Source organism: Hypanus sabinus, chromosome 2 (assembly GCF_030144855.1).
Source record: "Hypanus sabinus isolate sHypSab1 chromosome 2, sHypSab1.hap1, whole genome shotgun sequence".
Taxonomy (NCBI): Eukaryota; Metazoa; Chordata; class Chondrichthyes; order Myliobatiformes; family Dasyatidae; genus Hypanus; species Hypanus sabinus.
The window spans coordinates 62,511,552-62,531,247 of NC_082707.1; the positions used below are offsets into that span (position 1 = coordinate 62,511,552).

Sequence of the window (19,696 nt, forward strand, 5' to 3'; positions counted from 1 at the left end):
AGGAATTGAATCTGAGGGAGCTGAAGGAAATGTTAGCAGTACTCAAGATGATTCAAAAAAAATATATGCCTGAAAAGGCAGAAAAAAGAGGCAGGAAAAGAGAAAAACAGAATGGAGGATAAGCTTTCAACAGACACCTTCATTATTATCTAAAATAGCCCCGCTTCCCCTGCTGGGTCCGCAGACCCTTTGTAAATTAAGGGCAACACTGCACTGTACAGCTGAAGGTATATAGGTGCAGCTTCCTCAAATTAGGATCCCTCAAATGCTAAAATTAATGAATGGGCAAGAAAAGGACAGTTCAGAACCCATACTGTATTGTTGGCAGCTGGATGGCACTCACTATGGTTGGCAAGTTCAGAGACTGTATGACACATTGATAGGACGAGCCAAACTCTACATGCAAAATCAGCTATAGTTGATTAATAGCAGCCGAGAAAAGAAGCAGCACCACTGCATGGTCTATTACAAACTGATCCGCACTATGATCAGGCTGTACACCCTTATTTAAACAGTAACACTGAAGGCAACACCGTATGTGTATTTTGGTCCCGAGGGATTAGGGCCCGTTGTACTTAGTGGAAGATCAGAAAAAAAAGGATTCCGACTAGGGGACTCCTCAATGCCTCATTTTACAGTGGCCATTAAACCACTAGCAAAGCCTAAAGATATCAGGACAATGATAAAACGAATGGCGAAAGAAACCATGACTGTCTATACTATAACTCTGCCAGTACTGAGACAAGAAGCCCTAAGAGAATTCTTTAACGAAAAGGAGGGGAGAAATATGTTAAAGTCCGAGAGCTGGGAAACATCCTTTGAAAAGCAACAACTGCCAGCAGAAGACCCTCTGCTTCCCCCTAGAGCCTTAGAGCAGGTACAGGGAACCTATGGGCCCAACATAAAAATCATGTGGGTAAGGCCCAAACAGCTCCGGAGCATAAAGTTACTCTAAAAAAAGAATGTGCCACTGCCCTGTATTAAACAGTACCATATGGCTACTGAAGCTGAAGAAGGTATTGCCCCAGTAATTGACTCATTTCAGCAAGGGGTGCTGGTGAAGACACAAAGCCTGCGTAACACCCCTATATTACCTATCCCAAAAATGGGCCGGAGAAATGAGTGGCATTTTGTGCAGGACCTAAGAACCATTAATAAGATAGTCATCCCTATTGCCCCGCTGGTGCTCGGACACCAACATTATGCTTACTTTTATACCTGCGAGAGCTAGTACCTTTACTGTAGTGGATCGGTGCTCAGCACTTTTCTCCATACTTTTGCACGAGGACAGCCAGTTACTTATACTGCCTTTACTTATAAGAATAAGCAATATACGTGGACACATCTGCCCCAGGGATATACCAAAAGCCCCGCAGTTTATGCTGCAACAGTTAAAAATTACTTGGCCAAATGCTGGCTGTCTGAATATTCCACGCAGATTCAATATGCAAACAAGATCCTGACAGTTTCTGCTACAGGGCCACAATGTCTGACAGATTCTTTAACACTCCTTGAACTTTTAGCAAGAAGAGGGCACAGGGTGCCTGTGGAGAAAATGCAGTTTTGCCAATAGACTGTCCAGTACCTTGGATTCTAGCTCAGTAAAGGTTGGCAAAGTTTGGGAAGGGATTGAATAAAAGCAATAAAAAAGATCCCAGTCCCTAAAACAAAAAATGACATTCTTTCTTTCCTGGGCATGGTAGCGCACTGTCGACAGTGGATTCCCGAATACCAGGAGAGGGATGCAGTAATGCATTCTGCTACATTGAAAATGGAGGACCCCATCATGGAATAGACACCCAAAAGGGAGAAAGCCTTCCATGACGTAAATGAAATAGTAGAAAAATCTATTCCTATCGTATTGGATCACCCATGTACTGTGATAGTACCCCATGCCGTAATGCTACTGTTGAATTTAGCTGCTACTCAGCATTTTACAATGGCCAGGGACAGGTTATGAGGTGATTCTTCTCTCTCAATCCAACTGTACATACAAAAGATCTTTGGCTATTAATCCAGCTACTTTTGTTCCATTACCATCTGCAAAGCAGGATGGGGATGACCATAACTCTCTGCTCACAGAGGAAGCCACTGCTACTCCCCGACCAGATCAGAGAAGTGAACTTATTGATAACCCTGATTTAATTCTTTTCACAGATGGCTCTTTGCACCACCCAAGAGATGATCAAGCCTCACATGACCCCAGAAAAGGTAGCATTAATATGATGTGATGAGAAGAAATACGCACAAGCATTGTGTCAGGAGGCAGGGAAATTGTATGAGAGGGTCCGGCAAGCCCAGGCACCTTTAACGGAAGGTAACATGCATCCTTTTAAGCTGGGAGATAGAATATATGTGAGATCAATGAATAAAGATTCTTCCCCTCCCAGGTGGAAAGGCCCTTAGCTAGTGCTGCTGACGAACCGTACAGCCATTAAGGTGAAGGAGAAACCTAATTGAATACATGCCAGCAAGTGCAAGTTGCACCATGGCGAGGACAAAATAAAACACTGAACAAGTGACATCTTCCCCAAGAGAGAGGAACGGCGCTGAGAATCAAGAACCAAGTGTTATTGACAGACTGGAACATAAATCTATTTCAACATGCACCTCATGTTATATACACAGTGACTGATTATTAACAAAATATATACTCAATAGAGGACTAACATTAAGGAAGTAGTGGCAATAGCCATATTGGGGGTGGGATTGATTGATTACCTAACAGCGTCAGAGGTCAAATACAAAGAAACAGGAAAGTGGAGAAGTATTAGCCTGAGAAGGAGGGGTCTGTGCGTTAGTAGGGAAAGAATGTTGCACCTATATTTCTGATGCCACAGGAAACATGTATTTTGACCCTTTTCTGCAGTTTACGAGCTTTGCATACTCTGCCAGTGTGGCCGTTTGCCACAGTTTCTGCATTCTTTGTCTTTAACCCAACGATCATCAGGGTCATTTGAGATTTTCCCACAACAGTAACATTACTTTCCTTCATTTCTGTTCATTCACATTTAATTTGTAGCATATTCCAGAGATTTTTGTTGTATCTCGGAAGCACCTCGTGCGGCCTTTTCCATTGATATTGCAATGTTTAGCGTTTTCTTGAATGTAAGGTCTTTTTCACATAGGAGCTTCTTCTGTGTGCTTTCACAATGCATGCCACATTCTAACCGGCCCCTCAAAGTGTCCGATAGACCAGCTCCAAATTGACAATGTTCTGATAATTTGCGCAATTCAGCACAATATTCAAAAACACTTTCATTTTTGCTCTGATTCCGATCCTGAAATTTAAATCTTTCAGCAATGACCAGTGGTTTGGGGTTTAAATGCTGTTGAAGAATGTCTACCTGCTTGAATGTTTCGTCAGCCAGCTTTTCAGGGGTTAACAAGCTCAGTAGCAGGCCGTATGTTTTTGCTCCCTTAATACTAAGTAAGACACTGGCTTTCTTTCCATCATTAACATCGTTAGCATCACAATATAACTCCACTCTTGCAATAAAGTTGCCCAGTCTTCAATGCTACTATCAGATGCTGTAATGGTTCCAATCATCGCCATCTTTGTTAATTTAGCCCCGTTCTCCCTTTTTTTTGACTCAAGTGACCTTTTTGCTAGCGCCAGGAGCGTACTCCATCTAGATGTCTGTGTCACTCCCTTTTATCTTCCTTCTGGGGCAGTCAGACCCTCAGCCCTGGGGTTCAGCACCGGCTGTGGTCTCAGCTGGGTGTGCTGCTGCTCCGACTGTGTCTCTTGCTCTCCCGATGTTCCCGACCCCAGCTGTGCTCCCGCTTCCTTTCAGACTCGCAGTGTCATTCTGCCTCCTTCTCCTGCTCCTTGGCTCATTCTTAGCGCTCTTCCTCCGAGCCTCATTATCAATTTAAAACACGACGTTCCAATACGATGTAGGTTCATTAACCTCATTGCCAATTTGATGTGTATGTGGCCTGGCTACACAACAATGCTATTAATAAAAACACTGGGGACGGGAGCTAAGTTTCATGGTTCTTTACTGTTAGAAACCGAACTCTGAATACACACACACAGATCAATACCTGCCTAATAGCGCATGCTCAATTCGTGCCTAATAGCGCACACAACGACATGTCCCTACAACATAAAGTAGTCCCATATTATACAGTAGCTATACAGTACAGGGATTATGAGGGAAAGCTTCTTCACTAAGAGGGTCGTAAGAGCATGGAACAAGCTGTCAGCACAGTGGTACATGCAAGCTCAATTTCAACATTTAAGAGAAATTTGGATAGGAACATGGATGTTAGTTTTATGGATGCCTATGGTCCCAGTTGACAGGAATAGGCAGTTTAAATGGTTCAGCATGGATTAGATGGGCCAAAGAGCCTGTTTGTGTGCTGTACTTTTCTATGACATTATGACTCTACCTGTACTGTACTTTACCTGCACTGGAAAAAGTATATTCTACATTGTTTTATTTTCTTGTTCTTGTATTACATCAATGTATTTATACATGGAATGACCCAAATAGATGTCATGCAACTATAAAGTTTTCACTGTATCTCGGTGCAAATGACAATAATAAACAAATTGCTATTTCAGATCAATCTTCTCAAAACTACAACATTTTAAAGTAAGCAAATTATAAATCTGACCATTTTCATGGCTCTACAATCAAATGGTAATGCTATATTTTTAAATTCTGAACTTCAGGTGGTTTGAATGATCGTTTAAAAATAATCGATTGGAATATTCATTGACATCAATATTTGATAATCATCTCTCCAAAAGACCAGATTCATAAGTGCATTTTATTTTAACAAGAATAGTCTATTAATGAATACAAAACTTTATAGAATTAATTTTAAATCCAGACTATAAATTGAGACTAAGCCGCTTCGGAAAATAAGTGGGAGGCAAGCAACTCTTGAGCCAGTCAGTTTAGGAACACACAGATTTCTCTTTATGTCTGTATTACAGGTGGCCCCCATTTTTCAAACATTCATTTTATGACACCTTGCTGTTACAAAAGACCTACATTAGTTACCTGTTTTCATTAACAGAAGGTGTTTTCACTGTTACGAAAAAGGTAGTGCGCGAATAAAGGCAGCGCACACCCGAAGCAGCCAAGCTCCTCCCCCGGAACTGCATTCTAGCCGCCATTACTTAAACACATGCCTGTGAGCATCTGTGCTTTATGTCAATTTATTTTGTGCATCCATTAGCAAGATGAGCTCTAAGGTATCGGAAAGGCCTAAAAGAGCTCATAAGGGTGTTAGACCACATAAAGCTAGACATAATTAAGCGCTTCGATCGTGGTGAACCAAGTAAGGACATTGTCTGCATGTTGAATTTGCCTGCGTCCACCATTTACACTATTTATATGCAGAGAGAAAGAATCTTGAAAGCTGCCAATGTTACTGTTGGTTCTGCTTGTAGCAAAGTGGTCTCTCTTAGTCGGCATCCAATAATGGATAAAATGGAAAGTCTATTGTTGTTTGAGTGGATTGATGGGTGTACAAAGCATGGTGTTCCATTAAGTTACCTTATACTTAAGGAGAAATCAGTCTTTTTAAAAAGCTGAAACAGAAAGCACTGGACAATGGTGATGAAAGTGTTGCAAAAGTGGAATTTAAAGGCAGTCATGGGTGGTTTGATTGGTTTTTGAGGCAAGGGCAGCTTCATAGCTTAAAGTTTACTGGAGAGAGTGCTTCGGCTGATACTGAAGCTGCCAAAAAGTTCCTAGCAGAACTGAAGAAAATAAGTATTTGTATAAGCAAGTGTTTACCTGTGACGAAGCTGCAATGTGTTGGAAAAAACTGTCAAGCACCCCAACCTCTGACGACTCAGCCTAATCAGTGTGCTTGCTGTCTTGCCAATTCCAGTAAGGGAAACTACACTGTACATACATTATTTCTACTTTATATAGGCTGTGTATTTTTATGCGTTATTTGGTATGATTTGGTAGTTTCAGAGCTTAAAGGTTACTGGAGAGAGTGCTTCTGCTGAGACTGTTTCCGCTACGCTCGTAGCGCTACATAGTGACGTAGTGAGATCATAAGCTATGTAGTGAGATTTTTGCTATGCTAAACAGTGCTGCAATGATTGCAGAAAGTATTTCTACTTTATATAGGCTGTGTATTTATCATATAATTCCTGCTTTTACTATATGTTACTGTTATTTTAGGTTTTATGTGTTATTTGGCATGATATGATAGGTTATTTTTTGAGTCTGGGAACACTCACAAATTTTGCCCAAGTTAATAAATGGTAAACACGAGGAAATCTGCAGATGCTGTAAATTTAAATAACACACACAAAATGCTGGTGGAACACAACAGGTCAGGCAGCATCTATAAGGAGAAGCACAGTCGACGTTTCCAGCCGAGACCCTTCGTGTCCTGATGAAGGGTCTTGGCACGAAACATCGACAGTGCTTCTCCTTATAGATGCTACCTGACCTGCTGTGTTCCACCAGCATTTTGTGTGTGTTAATAAATGGTAATTGCTTCTTCACTTTACGACATTCCAGCTTGTGAACCATTTCATAGGAATGCTCTACCTTCAGATAACGGGGGAAACCTGTATTACAAGCTTATGCTCATACACACATATTTATTAAACAAAGCATTACTTAAATTCGGCAAAATTACCTTTCACATTGCTTGCAAAAATGAACATTAACTTGTTTTGGGATTCCTTCTGTGATATCAACTTGGATCCGCAAGCAGGCAACACACATATTTGCAGGATTTGGAGAGATAGGGACACCACACTGGCAACATAAACTGAGGATGAAAGAAAACAAAATTAATTTCAATATATCGAAGGGACTTAAAAAATAAAATATTGAGCAACAGCACATACCTTCCCTTACTCTGAAAAGAAAGCTGCTAAGAACAAGTTTTTTAAACCTTACAAGTTCAGTGAAGCACTTTCTTAATATTTAATTACAAATGTTGAGAATTTGAAAGCTAGGGTCAAGACTTAGACCACTTCAGTTTATTATTTAAACACATTGATTGATTCACTGCTTAATCTAGAAAACTTGATTTTTTTTAAACGTATATGATTGTAACTTAGCACACACTTCTAACTTGTTAATAACGCTTTGCGCTCCCAGCAGTAGAAAATGATCTGATGAAAAATGGATAATTGTGCATCAGCTGAATATTTAAGGCACAAAAGGCATGGTCGACATCAGAAGTTAATCACAGGTCACCAGATCAGAAAGCAAAGCTGTTCTCTGTTAACCTGTTGCTGGAAGTATTCGGAGAGCAGCAGATGCTTAATACACATAGTTGCACACGAGCAGCAAAGTTGAGGTGATGAACGTTGGAAATATATCAATTTTAATTAGATCTTAATTCACAAGAAGCAGCTATTTTGTTTGTTGTTCCCATGCTTCTCTGTAAAGATCCGTCCTTTTTGTTCCCTGTTTGTACCCCATAATTCTAAAGTCTCCAAAACTCATACACCATTTCCTTTCAAAGATCATCTTTTGTAGATCCAACACCTTTCCAATCATAGTTCTGTGTGAAATGAATTCTTATTACATTTCCTACCCTTTTGTCAATTATTTCCTTAACCTTGTCTGGTTTGGTAGAGTCTATAGAAATGAGGCTAAACAGTAGAGAGGTGATGGACAGTATCCAGACTACAGAAGTGGAGGTGCTTGCTGTCTTGAGACAAATTAGGGTCGATAAGTCCCCAGGGTCTGACAAGGACCTTGTGGAAGGCTGGGAGGCTAGTTCAGAAATTACAGGGCCCTGAGAGGTATTTAAAACATCATTTACCATGGATGAGGTGCTAGAGGACTGAACGATAGCTAATGTCCACTGTTCAAGAAAGGCTCCAAAAATAAACTGGGAAATTATAGGCCAGTGAGCCTAACATCAGTGGTGGATAAGTTATTGGAAGATAATCTGAGACATAGGATATATAAGCATTTGGGTGAACAGGGCATGTTTAATGATAGTCAGCATGGCTTTGTGTCTAACCTAGTGATCACCAACCAGTCGATCACGATCGACTGGTCGATCTTTGAGACTTTCCCAGTAAATCCCGAAAAAAATGAAAAATAAATACACAAATACTGTTGAGAGATTGTTTCCAGGTTACGGGGTTTTATTCCACTCTTTCTGCCCAGTGCACATGTGTGTAGCTTCCCCCGCCAGGCACTACAGTGTACTTCTGTGGTCCCCAACAAGCAGGCCATGGACTGGTACTGGGCTGCAAAGCATGCACTACCAGGCCACTAAACCTGTTTAGCACACCGAATGTTTGTGGGGAACCCGGTGCTAAAACATTCACAGACGACCTAATTCGGGCTCAGGGTTTCATAAGTAGCAGAGCAGCTACCTCACTGCGACCTACTGAAAGTCATCCCTCGAGACAAACTTCTATAAGGCGAGAGATCCTACAAGGGGGGCAGGCACGCGCCCTGTCGCATTCCTCGCTCAGTTGGCCCCCCTCTCTGAACTGCGACCGCCACGGCCCCGGCACGAGGACCTCCGGCCTTTACCGCGTCCTCTCACCCCACCCACGACCAGCCACACCTGGCCAAGGTGTCTGGTGGCGGGTGGACAGGAGGCTGGAGTTCGGGCCCAGAGGTTGCCTAAAACTGCTTCGGTACCCTGCACTTAAAGACAAACTTGTTGAGTTTTTTCAGTGAAAAAAACGTGAGCAAGTGGGACAGAAGCTAAGTGCTGAGAGCTAAGTAAACTAAATTGTGGAATAGACTGGACATAAGGAACTTGCTTCAAGTATCGCTGTATTCTGGTTGTGATTAACACCACCCACCACACCCCCCCCCCCCCCACCCCAGTCAGCCGGTCCGCGGTGCAAAAAAAGGGTGGTAACCCCTAGTGTACGTACATTATTTCTACTTCCAGGTTGCAGGGTTTTACTTCCGGTCTTTTCCGCCCGGTGCGCATGCGTGTGACTGACCGATTTAGTAGGTCGATCTTGCCTTTCACTAAGGCCGACGTAGGGGATCTTGGGCTTAAAAAGGTTGGTGACCGCTAGTCTAACTGATCTTACAAAATGTGGACTTTAGCAAATTCCCACATGGGAGTCGGTTGGCATTCAGGGTGAGGTGGTGAATTGGATTTGACATTGGCTTTGTGGGAGAAGCCAGAGTGGTAGCAGATGGTTGCCTCTCTGACCGGAGGCCTGTGACTAGAGATGTGTCGCAGGAATCAATACCAGGTCCATTGTTGTTTATAATCTATATTAATAATTTGGATTATAATGTGGTAAATTGGATCAGCAAGTTTACAGAAGACACCAAGTTTGAGGCGTAATGGACAGAGGGGAAGGCTCCCAAAGCTTGCAGTGGGTCTGCACCAGCTGGAAAAATGGGGTGAAAAGTGGCAAATGGAATTTAATACAGACAAGTGTGAGATGTTCCACTTTGAAAGGACAAAACTGGGTAGAACTTACACAGTGAAAGGTAGAACACTAAGGAGTGGGAGAGAAACGTGGGAATACAGATCCATAATTTCTGAAAACGATGTTACGGTTAGATAGAGTCATAAAGAGAGCTTTTGGCACATTAGCTTTCATATATCAGAGTACTGAGTACAGGTGTTAGGATACTATGTCGAAGTTGTATAAGATGTCAGTGAGGCCAAATTTGGAACATTGCGTACATTGTTGGTTACCTGCCGAAAGAAATGTATGAGTAAGATTGAAAGAGTAGAGAGAAGATTTACAAGGATGTTAGCATGAATTGAGGACCTGAATTATAGGGAAATATTGAATAGATTAGGATGTTATTCCCTGGAACCTGAGAAAATGAAGAGAGTTTTGACAGAGGTACAGACAGCCCTCCTTAACTGCGAGTTCTGCATGCACGAATTCAACCAACCGCAAATTGAGAAAACCCAAAAGTGCTCTTCCAGCACTTGTTGCTCAAGCATGTACAGACTTTTTTTCTTGTCATTATTCCATACACAATGCAGTATAACAACTAGTTTACATAGCAATCACATCGTATTAGGTATTATAAGTAATCTAGAGATGATTTAAAGTATACAGGAGGATACCGTGGTTACCGGTATCGTGGTTACCGGTTACCGAGGTTACCGTGGATTGGGACTGAAAAAAAAATGGAAAGTTCACTCGGAAAAGGGACATCCAGTATTATTTAGCGTCAGTTAGTCAAACGTTTGTCTTAGTATATATTTTACCTTTTTCCATCTTTTTATTATCATTATTAATAACAACAAAATAAAATTGGTACATAGATAATGGGATTACAAACGTACATATTTCAACTAACTATAAAGGATTACAAAAACAATGATTACAGTATAAATGAGTATTCCCACATCGTAAAAGATACAATATACAAATAGACAAGGCAAACCTAGGTGTATCATAATATAGAATTTTAAAAAAATAAAAAGGAAAAAGAAAAAAAAATTCATTATGCAAAAACTAATCTAAAAATCTAATAACTAATAGAAGAAAAAAACAAAAAAGAAAAAAAGAGAAAATAAAAAAGAGAGAAAAGAAAAAAAAAGGGCTGTTTATAATATCTCACAAAAATACAAAATCATCAGTGTCGTCAACTCCGATCCTCTTGACATATATGAAAGCAAAACTGGAAAATCAAATAGGCCTGGAACAGGGTCCTACTACATCATATGAAAATATTGAATAAATGGTCTCCATATCTTTTCAAATTTAGTAGAAGTGTCAAATACACCACTTCTAATTTTTTCTAAATTTAAACATAACATAGTTTGAGAAAACCAATAAAATATAGTAGGAGGATTAATTTCCTTCCAATTCAACAAAATAGATCTTCTAGCCATTAGTGTAAGAAATGCAATCATTCGACAGGCGGAAGAAGATAAATGAAGTGAGTCCATCATTGGTAAACCAAAAATTGCAGTAATAGGATGGGGTTGTAAATCAATGTTCAATACTGCAGAGATAATATCAAAAATATCTTTCCAATATTTTTTCAAAAGCGGACACGACCAGGACATATGAGTTAAAGACGCTATTTCAGATTGACATCTATCACAAATAGGATTTATATAGGAATAAAAATGAGCCAATTTATCCTTGGACATAAGGGGCCTATGTACCACCTTAAACTGTATTAATGAATGTTTGGCACATATAGATGATGTATTAACTAATTGAAGAATTCTATCCCAATTCTCAATAGGAGTAATAAGGTTAAGCTCTCTTTCCCAATCATTTTTTGTCTTATAAAGGGGCTCTGAACATATCTTCATAATTATATTATAAAGTTTTGATATAAGCCCTTTCTGAAAGGGGTTTAATTCAAACAAATTCTCCAAAATACCTGAAGACACAAAATTTGGAAAAGTAGGAAGTACAGTATTTTAAAAATTCCTAATCTGTAAATATCTAAAAAAATGAAATCTAGGCAAATTATATTTATTAGATAATTGCTCAAAAGACATAAAACAATTATCCAAAAATAAATCAGAAAATCGTAGTAATCCCCTAGTCTTCCAATCCGAATAAGCTTGGTCTATAATTGAAGGGTGGAAAAAACAATTGGATACAATAGGAATATTTAAAACAAACTGAGTCAACCCAAAAAATTTCTGAAATTGAAACGATATACGTAAAGTATGTTTAACTATCGGGTTGTCAATTCGTTTCGGCAATTTAGAAAGAGCAAAAGGGAGAGAAGTCCCCAAAATAGAACCCAGTGCAAAACCTGGTACTGATTTAATTTCCAGGCTCACCCAATATTTTACCTTTTTATGCATATAAAACACTTAAGAAACATATGTTTCAGCATGGGCTCAGGAAGTTCCCGAGTTCAATCCAGCGACAGACCACTTCCATGCCTGGTTGATGTGGAGGATCAAAAACCCAAACCCTAATAATTAAACCACTGCGTTGGTTAGTGATAATTGTAGCCTTAATCAGGGCAGGGCCTTTCTCACTCTATCCTTTAAAATTGTTCCGATCGTTGATCAACTGTAGCCTACACTTTTCCAATGACTGATGGTGTTTCACCTCTTTCCGATCGCTTTACTATTTCCACTTTATTTTTAATCGTGATTATTTTCGTGAACAGAAAACTGCAGATTCAGAGCTCGGCCGCCGGGTCCTAATGTCCACCGCACTGAGACAGGTTAAATAAGGTCTGGGGTTCCGCTGGGTCCTAAGGTCCAACGCATTGAGACAAGTTGAATAAGGGACCTGAGCATCCATGTTTTTTGGTATCAACGAGGGTCCCGGAAGCAATCCCTCGCAGATAAGGAAGGCCGACTGTACACAAAATTATGAGGGGTAAATACAAGCAGGCTTTTTCCACTGAGGTTGGGTGACACTAGAACTAGAAGTCATGTTAAAGATAAAAGGTGAAATATTAAGGGGAACCTGAGGTGGAACTTCTTTACACAGAGGACAATACGAGTTAGAATGAGCTGCCAGCAGAAGTGGTGGATACAGGATCAATTGCAATGTTTAAGAGAAGTTTAGTAAGTGCATAGATGGGAGAAATATAGAGAGCTATGGTTCACTTACAGGTCGATGAGGCTATACAGAATAGCAATTCAGCATAGACTAGACAGGCCTAGGGGCCTATTTCTGTGTTACAGAGCTCTATGTCTCTATTTCACATTTATGACCAGTCAGTAAGCCAACCTGCAAATGGAAATAATGTTCTCTATTTGATTTATCAAATTCCTTCAATTAATTATATTCATTCACAATTATCCTAGAAACTATCCTAGCTTCTCCAATCAATCCACACATCTGACGTCCCTCACCACTCATACCACTGAGTAAACCTCTTCCATTACTACCCTCAAAATCATTCTGAGGAGTAGTGCCTAAAAGTTCTTACTGGTTTAGTATGACTTTTGTTTATGTAGTGAATGCTCTTTTTCACAAGTATCCCAAATACATTGTTGAGTGCCACTACAATTTTGCCCTGCCACTGTCAAGAACATACAATACACATTCCCATCTACCCATCCTCCTTCTATTATCTTAGATTATCTCCAGATCTTTCCATGTTTGCATGTGTGACACCAGGTTATTTCCTCTAAGCTCTCCCATAGTTTTAGCATTGAACAGCACAGAAACTAGTTTGTTGGCCAATAAATTGATGCTGCTCTTTCATCTCCATCTACCCTTTATATCCTTCTAAACCTTGCCAAGTTAAATACCTGTTTAAATGTCTCCTGAACATAATAGTTAAATTTGACTCCAATACCTCCTCTTGCATTGTGTTCCAGATTTTAAAAATATCCTTTAAATCCCCTTCAAAACAGCTAATATGGGAAAAAGATTTTGACTATCTACCTTATCTATGCTTTTCATAATCTTACATAATTCTATAGCGTAGCATACAAACAGGACTTACAACTCATTATGTCTCCACCAACCACGATATGAATTTACTTCCATCTGCCTGCTCATGGTCCATACCCCGCTACTCTCTACCAGTACATGTGTCAATCTAAACATTACTGTCATACTGTATGTTTCCAAAGCTACCCTGGAAGCATATTCCAGGCTCCTACATAGTTTGTATAAAATAAAACCTGCCTCATGCTTTTCCTGTATAGCATTGGACAGGCCATTCAGCTCACGATACTGTGCTGATCTTGATGCCAATTTATATTCAATGTCCTCCTCCAGTCTATCATCCATATCCCTCTATTATCTTCATATGCATGTGTTTATCTAGAAGCCTCAAACTCCACCAAACTGCCTCATCCACCGTGGCACAGTAGCATAGTGGTTAACACAACGCTTTACAGTACAGGCAGCCCCCAGGTTACGAGCGAGTTCCGTTCCTGAATCCTAAGTCAGATTTGTACATAAGTCGAAACAAGTACATCCGGTATTATTTAGCGTCAGTTAGTCAAATGTTTGTCTTTGTATTTCACCTTTAGATATATATATATAGATATAAAACACAAGAAACGTATGTATTCCAATAATTAAACTACTGTGTTGCTTAGTAATAATAGTAGCTTTCATCGGGGCAGGGCCTTTCACATGCTCCATTATTCTCACTTTACCCTTTATCCTTTAAAATTGTCCTGATCGTTGACCAACTGTAGCCTAACGCTTTTCCAATGACCGATGATGTTTCCCCTCTTTCCAAACACTTTATTATTTCCATTTTATTTTCAATCATGATCGCTTCCCGTCAACGGAACAGAAACACTGCGGGTGGCAGGTCTCAAACTCTGCCGGGTCCTAAAGTCCACCGCACTGAAACAGGTTAAATGGGACAAGCGGGGGCTGTGCTGGGTTTGGGTATTTGATCCTCCACAATATTCCGCATGGGAATTTAAACTGGAGGTGGCAGTGTTTTTTTTAAACAAGGTCAAGTTGCGAGCTCAACATCAACCCGGCATGGATGGACAGCACACTCAGGAACAGTCTGTCACTGGATCGAACTTGGGAACCTCCGTTCTCGAGCCCAGCACTGATCTCACTGTGCCACCAGCCGACTGGAAGTGGGGGGGGGGCGTGGGATCAGGGTGAATCTTGCTAAGAAAATTTTAAGCCAAATACAAAGTTACACAATCAACAGTGTCAACGGCAACGACTTAGAATGGCAGATGGCGTCGCGATCTGACTTAAAATGGCGGACGGCATTCTCCTTCCTCAGTTCGTAAGTACGAGTTGTTCGTAACTCGGGGACTACCTGTGCCAATGACCTGGGTCATTTCCCATCACTGTTTGTACGTTCTCCCTAAGTCTGCGTGGGTTTCCTCCAGGTCTCCAGTTTCCTCCCACAGTTCAAAGACGTATCAGCTAGAAGCTGGATCGGCCATTGTAAATTGTCCGTGATTAAGCTAGGGTTCAATCGGGGGTTGTTTGGCTGCACAGCTCAAAGGGCCGGAAGAGCCCATTCCACACTGTATCTCAATAAACATTTTCCAGGTACCTCTGGTGTTTGATATTTCTACTCTAGGACACAGATTCTGACTCGCTACCCTATCTATGCCATTCATAAATTTAATCCCCCTGTCAGGTTTCCCCTGAACCCCCCCCCCCCAAAGCTCTAAGGACAACCCAAGTTTGTCTAACCATTCTTTATAACTCATACCCGCCAATCCAGGCAGCATGCTGGCAACCTCCTTCTGCACCCCCTCCGCATGCATACAATGGGGTGGCCAGAAATGCACCTCATATGCCAAGTATAGATTGACTAAAATTTTATATTGATGCAGCATAATTTCCTTACTCTAAAACTCACCACATTTAGAACTCAAGATCCCTTTGCACCTCAATTCTAGTCAGGGGTCTACTATTAACTGCATAGTTCCACCTTTTGACCGCCTGAAGTGCAACACCTGACACTTGTCAGGATTAAACTCCATCTGCCACTTCTCCACCTACATATGCAACAGATCAATACCTCACTATTTTCTTTCATAGTCCTTTATGTTGTGTACAGCTCCAACTAGCTTGCTAATCCACCCATCGAAATATCAATCCAAATCTTTGATATGAGGCCCTAGCACTGATTCTTACCAAAAAAAAACACCCATCATGGACTTCTAACCAGATTAATAACCTTCTGCTCTTACTCTGACTTCTATGGACCAGCTAGTTCCTAATCCAAAAATGGTACCTGATGGCTCATACAGATAAAGTCGGTCGAACGTCCCGTTCCCATGATGTATCAAGAATGACTTTACAATATGGTGCTAGAAGTACTCAGAGGGTCAGAGGGAATCTGGGGAAAGAAAAGGCAGGAGAGACTACCGATGCCGGAATCACAAGCTTTTTTTCCCCAGCGTGCTGTATGTTGCTTACGGAAAGAACAACAATTAAAGTCCCAGTCTCCAGCTCTGACTTTTTTCCCAGAAATGTTGCCTGAATAATTTCCATATTTACTTAAGATTTCCAGCACCTGCAGCTGGCTGTGTTTAATCTTCACTCCTGTGGAACGGGTGTGCTCTGATCAGGCACTGACATCGCTACTCACATGTGGCCCTGGGTGCTCTTGGCAGGCTCCTTCAGGTACTCCATCTGGGCTCTGCGCCGCGCCTGCGGTGAAGAGAGGAAGCCGGAGCAGTCCGTCGGCGTGGCTCCGCTCCCGCACAGCGTCCCGCCGCTGTCCGACTGGAAAACGAAGGGGGAAAGATCGCACACGGCCAGGTTGCGGCAGCAATGGCTGCCCGCAGCTGCGCCTGGGTGACGGCGTGCCCCCCGGCAGGCCCCCACAGCCGGCCACGCCGCGCCTGTCACCATGCACAACGGCCGGCCCGCCGTGGCCGTGGAGATCCCGTCAGTGTGCAACGGGAAAGTAGGAGCAGAGTGCAGTCATTCGCACCTTCGAGGCTGCTCCTCTATTCTTCAGGATAATGTCTAAGCCACCTCGACGCCATTTTCCTGCAATGGTCCCCACATCGCTCCCCTTAATTGCCATACGCATTGATTTCTGCTTTGAACAAAGTAAACAGATGAGTCTCCACAGCAAACCCCAATGATTCGTCATCTCTGCATGCAGAATTTTCCGTTGCCTAAGTCGTAAATGGCCACGTGTTCTAAATTCTTAATGCTGATTGCAGTCTCCAGTGTCCTCAAGCGCACAGCCAGCCTGTCTGAATTTTGTAAGCTTCATTAAGGTTTCCATTCGCTTTCCCAAACTCCAGAGAATACGGAATAGGTACACTTTTAATGTTCGTTGTTTTCTAACAATTAATGAGTTAGTTTATAACCATCATGACCAGAGATAGAGATAGTAATTCACTAAATCAAGGCACTGTCCCATTCACCATAGAGAGCTGACTCTGTAACATTAAACTTGAAGACAAAGTATATGGGTATCATTGGGTTAAACCGGAACTGAGAGTAAAGACGTACATCAATTTTAGACAAAAACAGTTGAAAATGAAGAAGATATAATACTAAAATTGATCAAATGCTGATACATATTAAAATAGAATTACATAAAACTTAAATATTCAGAGTCTTTATAGTGAGGCTTTATGGGGATTTCAATTTGTGGGATATTGGCATCAGCATTGGGGAAGGAGGGAGCTGTCCGATGGGTAGGGTCCCTGTGAATCACATAACCAGGGCTGTGGAACTTTAAACTAAATAATAAGGATACAACAGCTTGGAAAAGTATGAATGAAGTAAAAGGGAGGGAGAGTGCAGGAGAGGTTACCATAGAACCATTGTGTGCAGATTTGGTCATCGAATTACAGGAAGGGTATTAATAAGGTTGAAAGAATGCAGAGAAGGTTTCAAGGTTTCATAAACTGGAACTTGGAAACTGAGTTACAGAGAAAGGTTGAATAGGTTGACTTGGTTGTCTTTATTCTCTGGAGGGTAGAAGAATGAGGGGAGATTTGATGGAGTATATAAAATTATGATGGGTATAGATAGAGTAAATGCAAGCAGGCTTTTTCCACTGAGGCTAGGGGGAGAAAAAAAATCAGGACATGGGTTAAGGGTGAAGGGGGGAAAGTTTAAAGGGAACATGGGGGGGCACTTCTTCACACAGAGAGTGGTGGGAGTGTGGGATGAGCTGCCAGATGAAATGGTAAATGTGGGCTCACTTTTAACATTTAAGGAAAGCTTGGACAGGTACATGGATGAGAGGTGTATGGAGGGATATGGTCCTGGTGCAAGTCAGTGGGACTAGGCAGAAAAATAGTTTGGCACAGCCAAGAAGGGCCAAAAGGCCTGTTTCTGTGCTGTAATGTTCTATGGTTCTGTCTTGTAGCACAGTCATAAGTTGGCAGATAGGACATTGTGGGCATCACTGAATTGTGATTGAAAGTAGATCATACCTCCAAAGATACGCATAATATCAAAAGGACAGGCAGGTGGCCAGAGGTGTTGGGGTGGGTTTGTTGACAAAAAATGAAATCAAATCCTTAGAAAGAAGTGACATGGGATAAGAAGATGTAGAAGCTCATGGGAAGAGTTAAGAAATTGCACTGGTAAAAAGACCTAGATAGGAGTTATATAGTGGCTGCTGAACAGTAGCCAGGATGTGAAGTACAAATTACAATGGGAAATAGAAAAGGCTTGTAAAAGGGTCAATGTTATGATGGTCATGAGGGATTTCAATATGCAGGTTGGTGCTGGATCTTAATAGAAGGAACTTGTAGAATCAAGTCAATCTTATTGTCATTTAACTATATACACATATATAATGTATGTAACCAATAACGTATATAGAAATGAGACAATGTGTCTTCAAACCAGGGTGTAAAGCACAGTAGTGCATATAACACATGATAACTTATGAAGGTAAGGATAAAAAATCTTCAGATAAATCACACATAAATAACAAACTAAGGTGCATTAATATTAAATATTGTAAGGTACCAAACAGATTAACCAGTGACACTGAATATGATGTGACAGGGAATTCAAAAAGATAATGGCCTGGGGGAACTGTTTCTTATCCCAATTGTTCTTGTTTTTATGTATCATAGTCTCCTGCCTGATGGTAGAAAGTCAAAGAGGATGCTGGATGGATGGGTGGGATCCTTAATAATACTAAGGGCCCTGTGTACTCAGTGTTCCTGATAAATGTCCTCGATGGATGTTAAGGAGACTCCTATGACCCTCTCAGCTGTTCTCACAGACCTTTGGTTCGATGCTCAGAAATGGCCCAGGAGATGGCTTTTAAAGCAGCTTGTAGTCAAGCCCTCCAGGGAAAAGGCAATTCTGGATTGGGTGTTCTCTGATGAAGCAGATTTGATTAGGGAGCTTAAGGTAAATGGACACGTACGAAGCAGTGATCGTAATTTGTTAAAGTTCACCCTGCAATTTGAGAGGAATAAGCTAAAAATGGGTGTATCAATATGAGTAAAGAGAGCTACAGATGCATGAGAGAGGAGCTGGTCAAAGATGATTGGAAGGGGAGACTAGTAAGGTTGCCAGTAAAGGAGCAATGGCTGCAGTATCTGGGAGTAATTCGGAAGAAGTAGCGTCAGTTCATCCCAAAGAAAAAGAAACATTCCAAAGAGAGGATGAGGCAAGCGTGGCTGGCAAGGGAAATCAAAGACAACATAAAAGCAAGAGAGGACATACAATATAGCAAGAATTAGTGAGAAGCTAGAGGATTTGGAAGCTTTAAAAGACAACAGCAGAATACAATTAAAAAAACAAAAAGACAAAAGATGAAACGTGAAGATATGTCAGTCAGTAATATTAAAGCAGAAATCAAATGTTTTTCCGATATACTGTATAAGGAGTAAAAGAGAGGCGAGGGGGCATTGAACTATTGGTAAATGACACTGGGGAGGTAGTCAGGGGGGACAAACAAATGCAAATGAACTGAATAAATATCTTGTGTTAGCTGTCACTGTGGATAACACCAGAAGTATGCCAGAAATTCAAGTGTGTCGGGGAGCAGATGGAAGTGCAATCACTATTACTAAGGAGAAGATGCTTGGAAAATTGAAAGGTCTGATGGTAGAATAGATATGTCACCTGGATAAGATGAACTGTACCCCAGGGTTCTGAAAGAGGTAGTGGAAGATTACTTGAGGCATTACTATTGATCTTTTAAAAATCACTAGCTTCTGGAATGGTTCCAGAGGTCTGGAAAATTGCAATTTTTATTCCACTCTATAAAAAGGGAGGAAGGCAAATGACAGCTAATTATAGGTCCGTTAGCCTGACATCAGTGGTTGGCAAGATGTGAGAGTCCATTATTAAAGATAAAGTTTCAGGGAACTTGTCGGCACAAGATAAAAGAAGCCGTCATCAGCAAGGCTTCAT

The 19,696-nt window shown here is 41.2% G+C and overlaps 1 protein-coding gene across 1 annotated transcript in view; it reads right to left on the bottom strand.

Moving 5' to 3' along the window:
* The window catches only part of nmd3 (NMD3 ribosome export adaptor), a 59,899-nt gene extending 43,523 nt beyond the window's left edge, over positions 1-16,376 (bottom strand). The window contains exons 1-2 of the mRNA XM_059947020.1: positions 15,933-16,376; positions 6,625-6,759 (exon numbers count right to left, since the gene is read on the bottom strand). Of these exons, the coding sequence (XP_059803003.1) occupies positions 6,625-6,759; positions 15,933-16,198 (401 nt within the window). The 5' untranslated portion in view covers positions 16,199-16,376. The remainder of the gene's footprint in view (positions 1-6,624; positions 6,760-15,932) is intronic.
* Between the last annotated feature and the right edge of the window lie 3,320 nt (positions 16,377-19,696).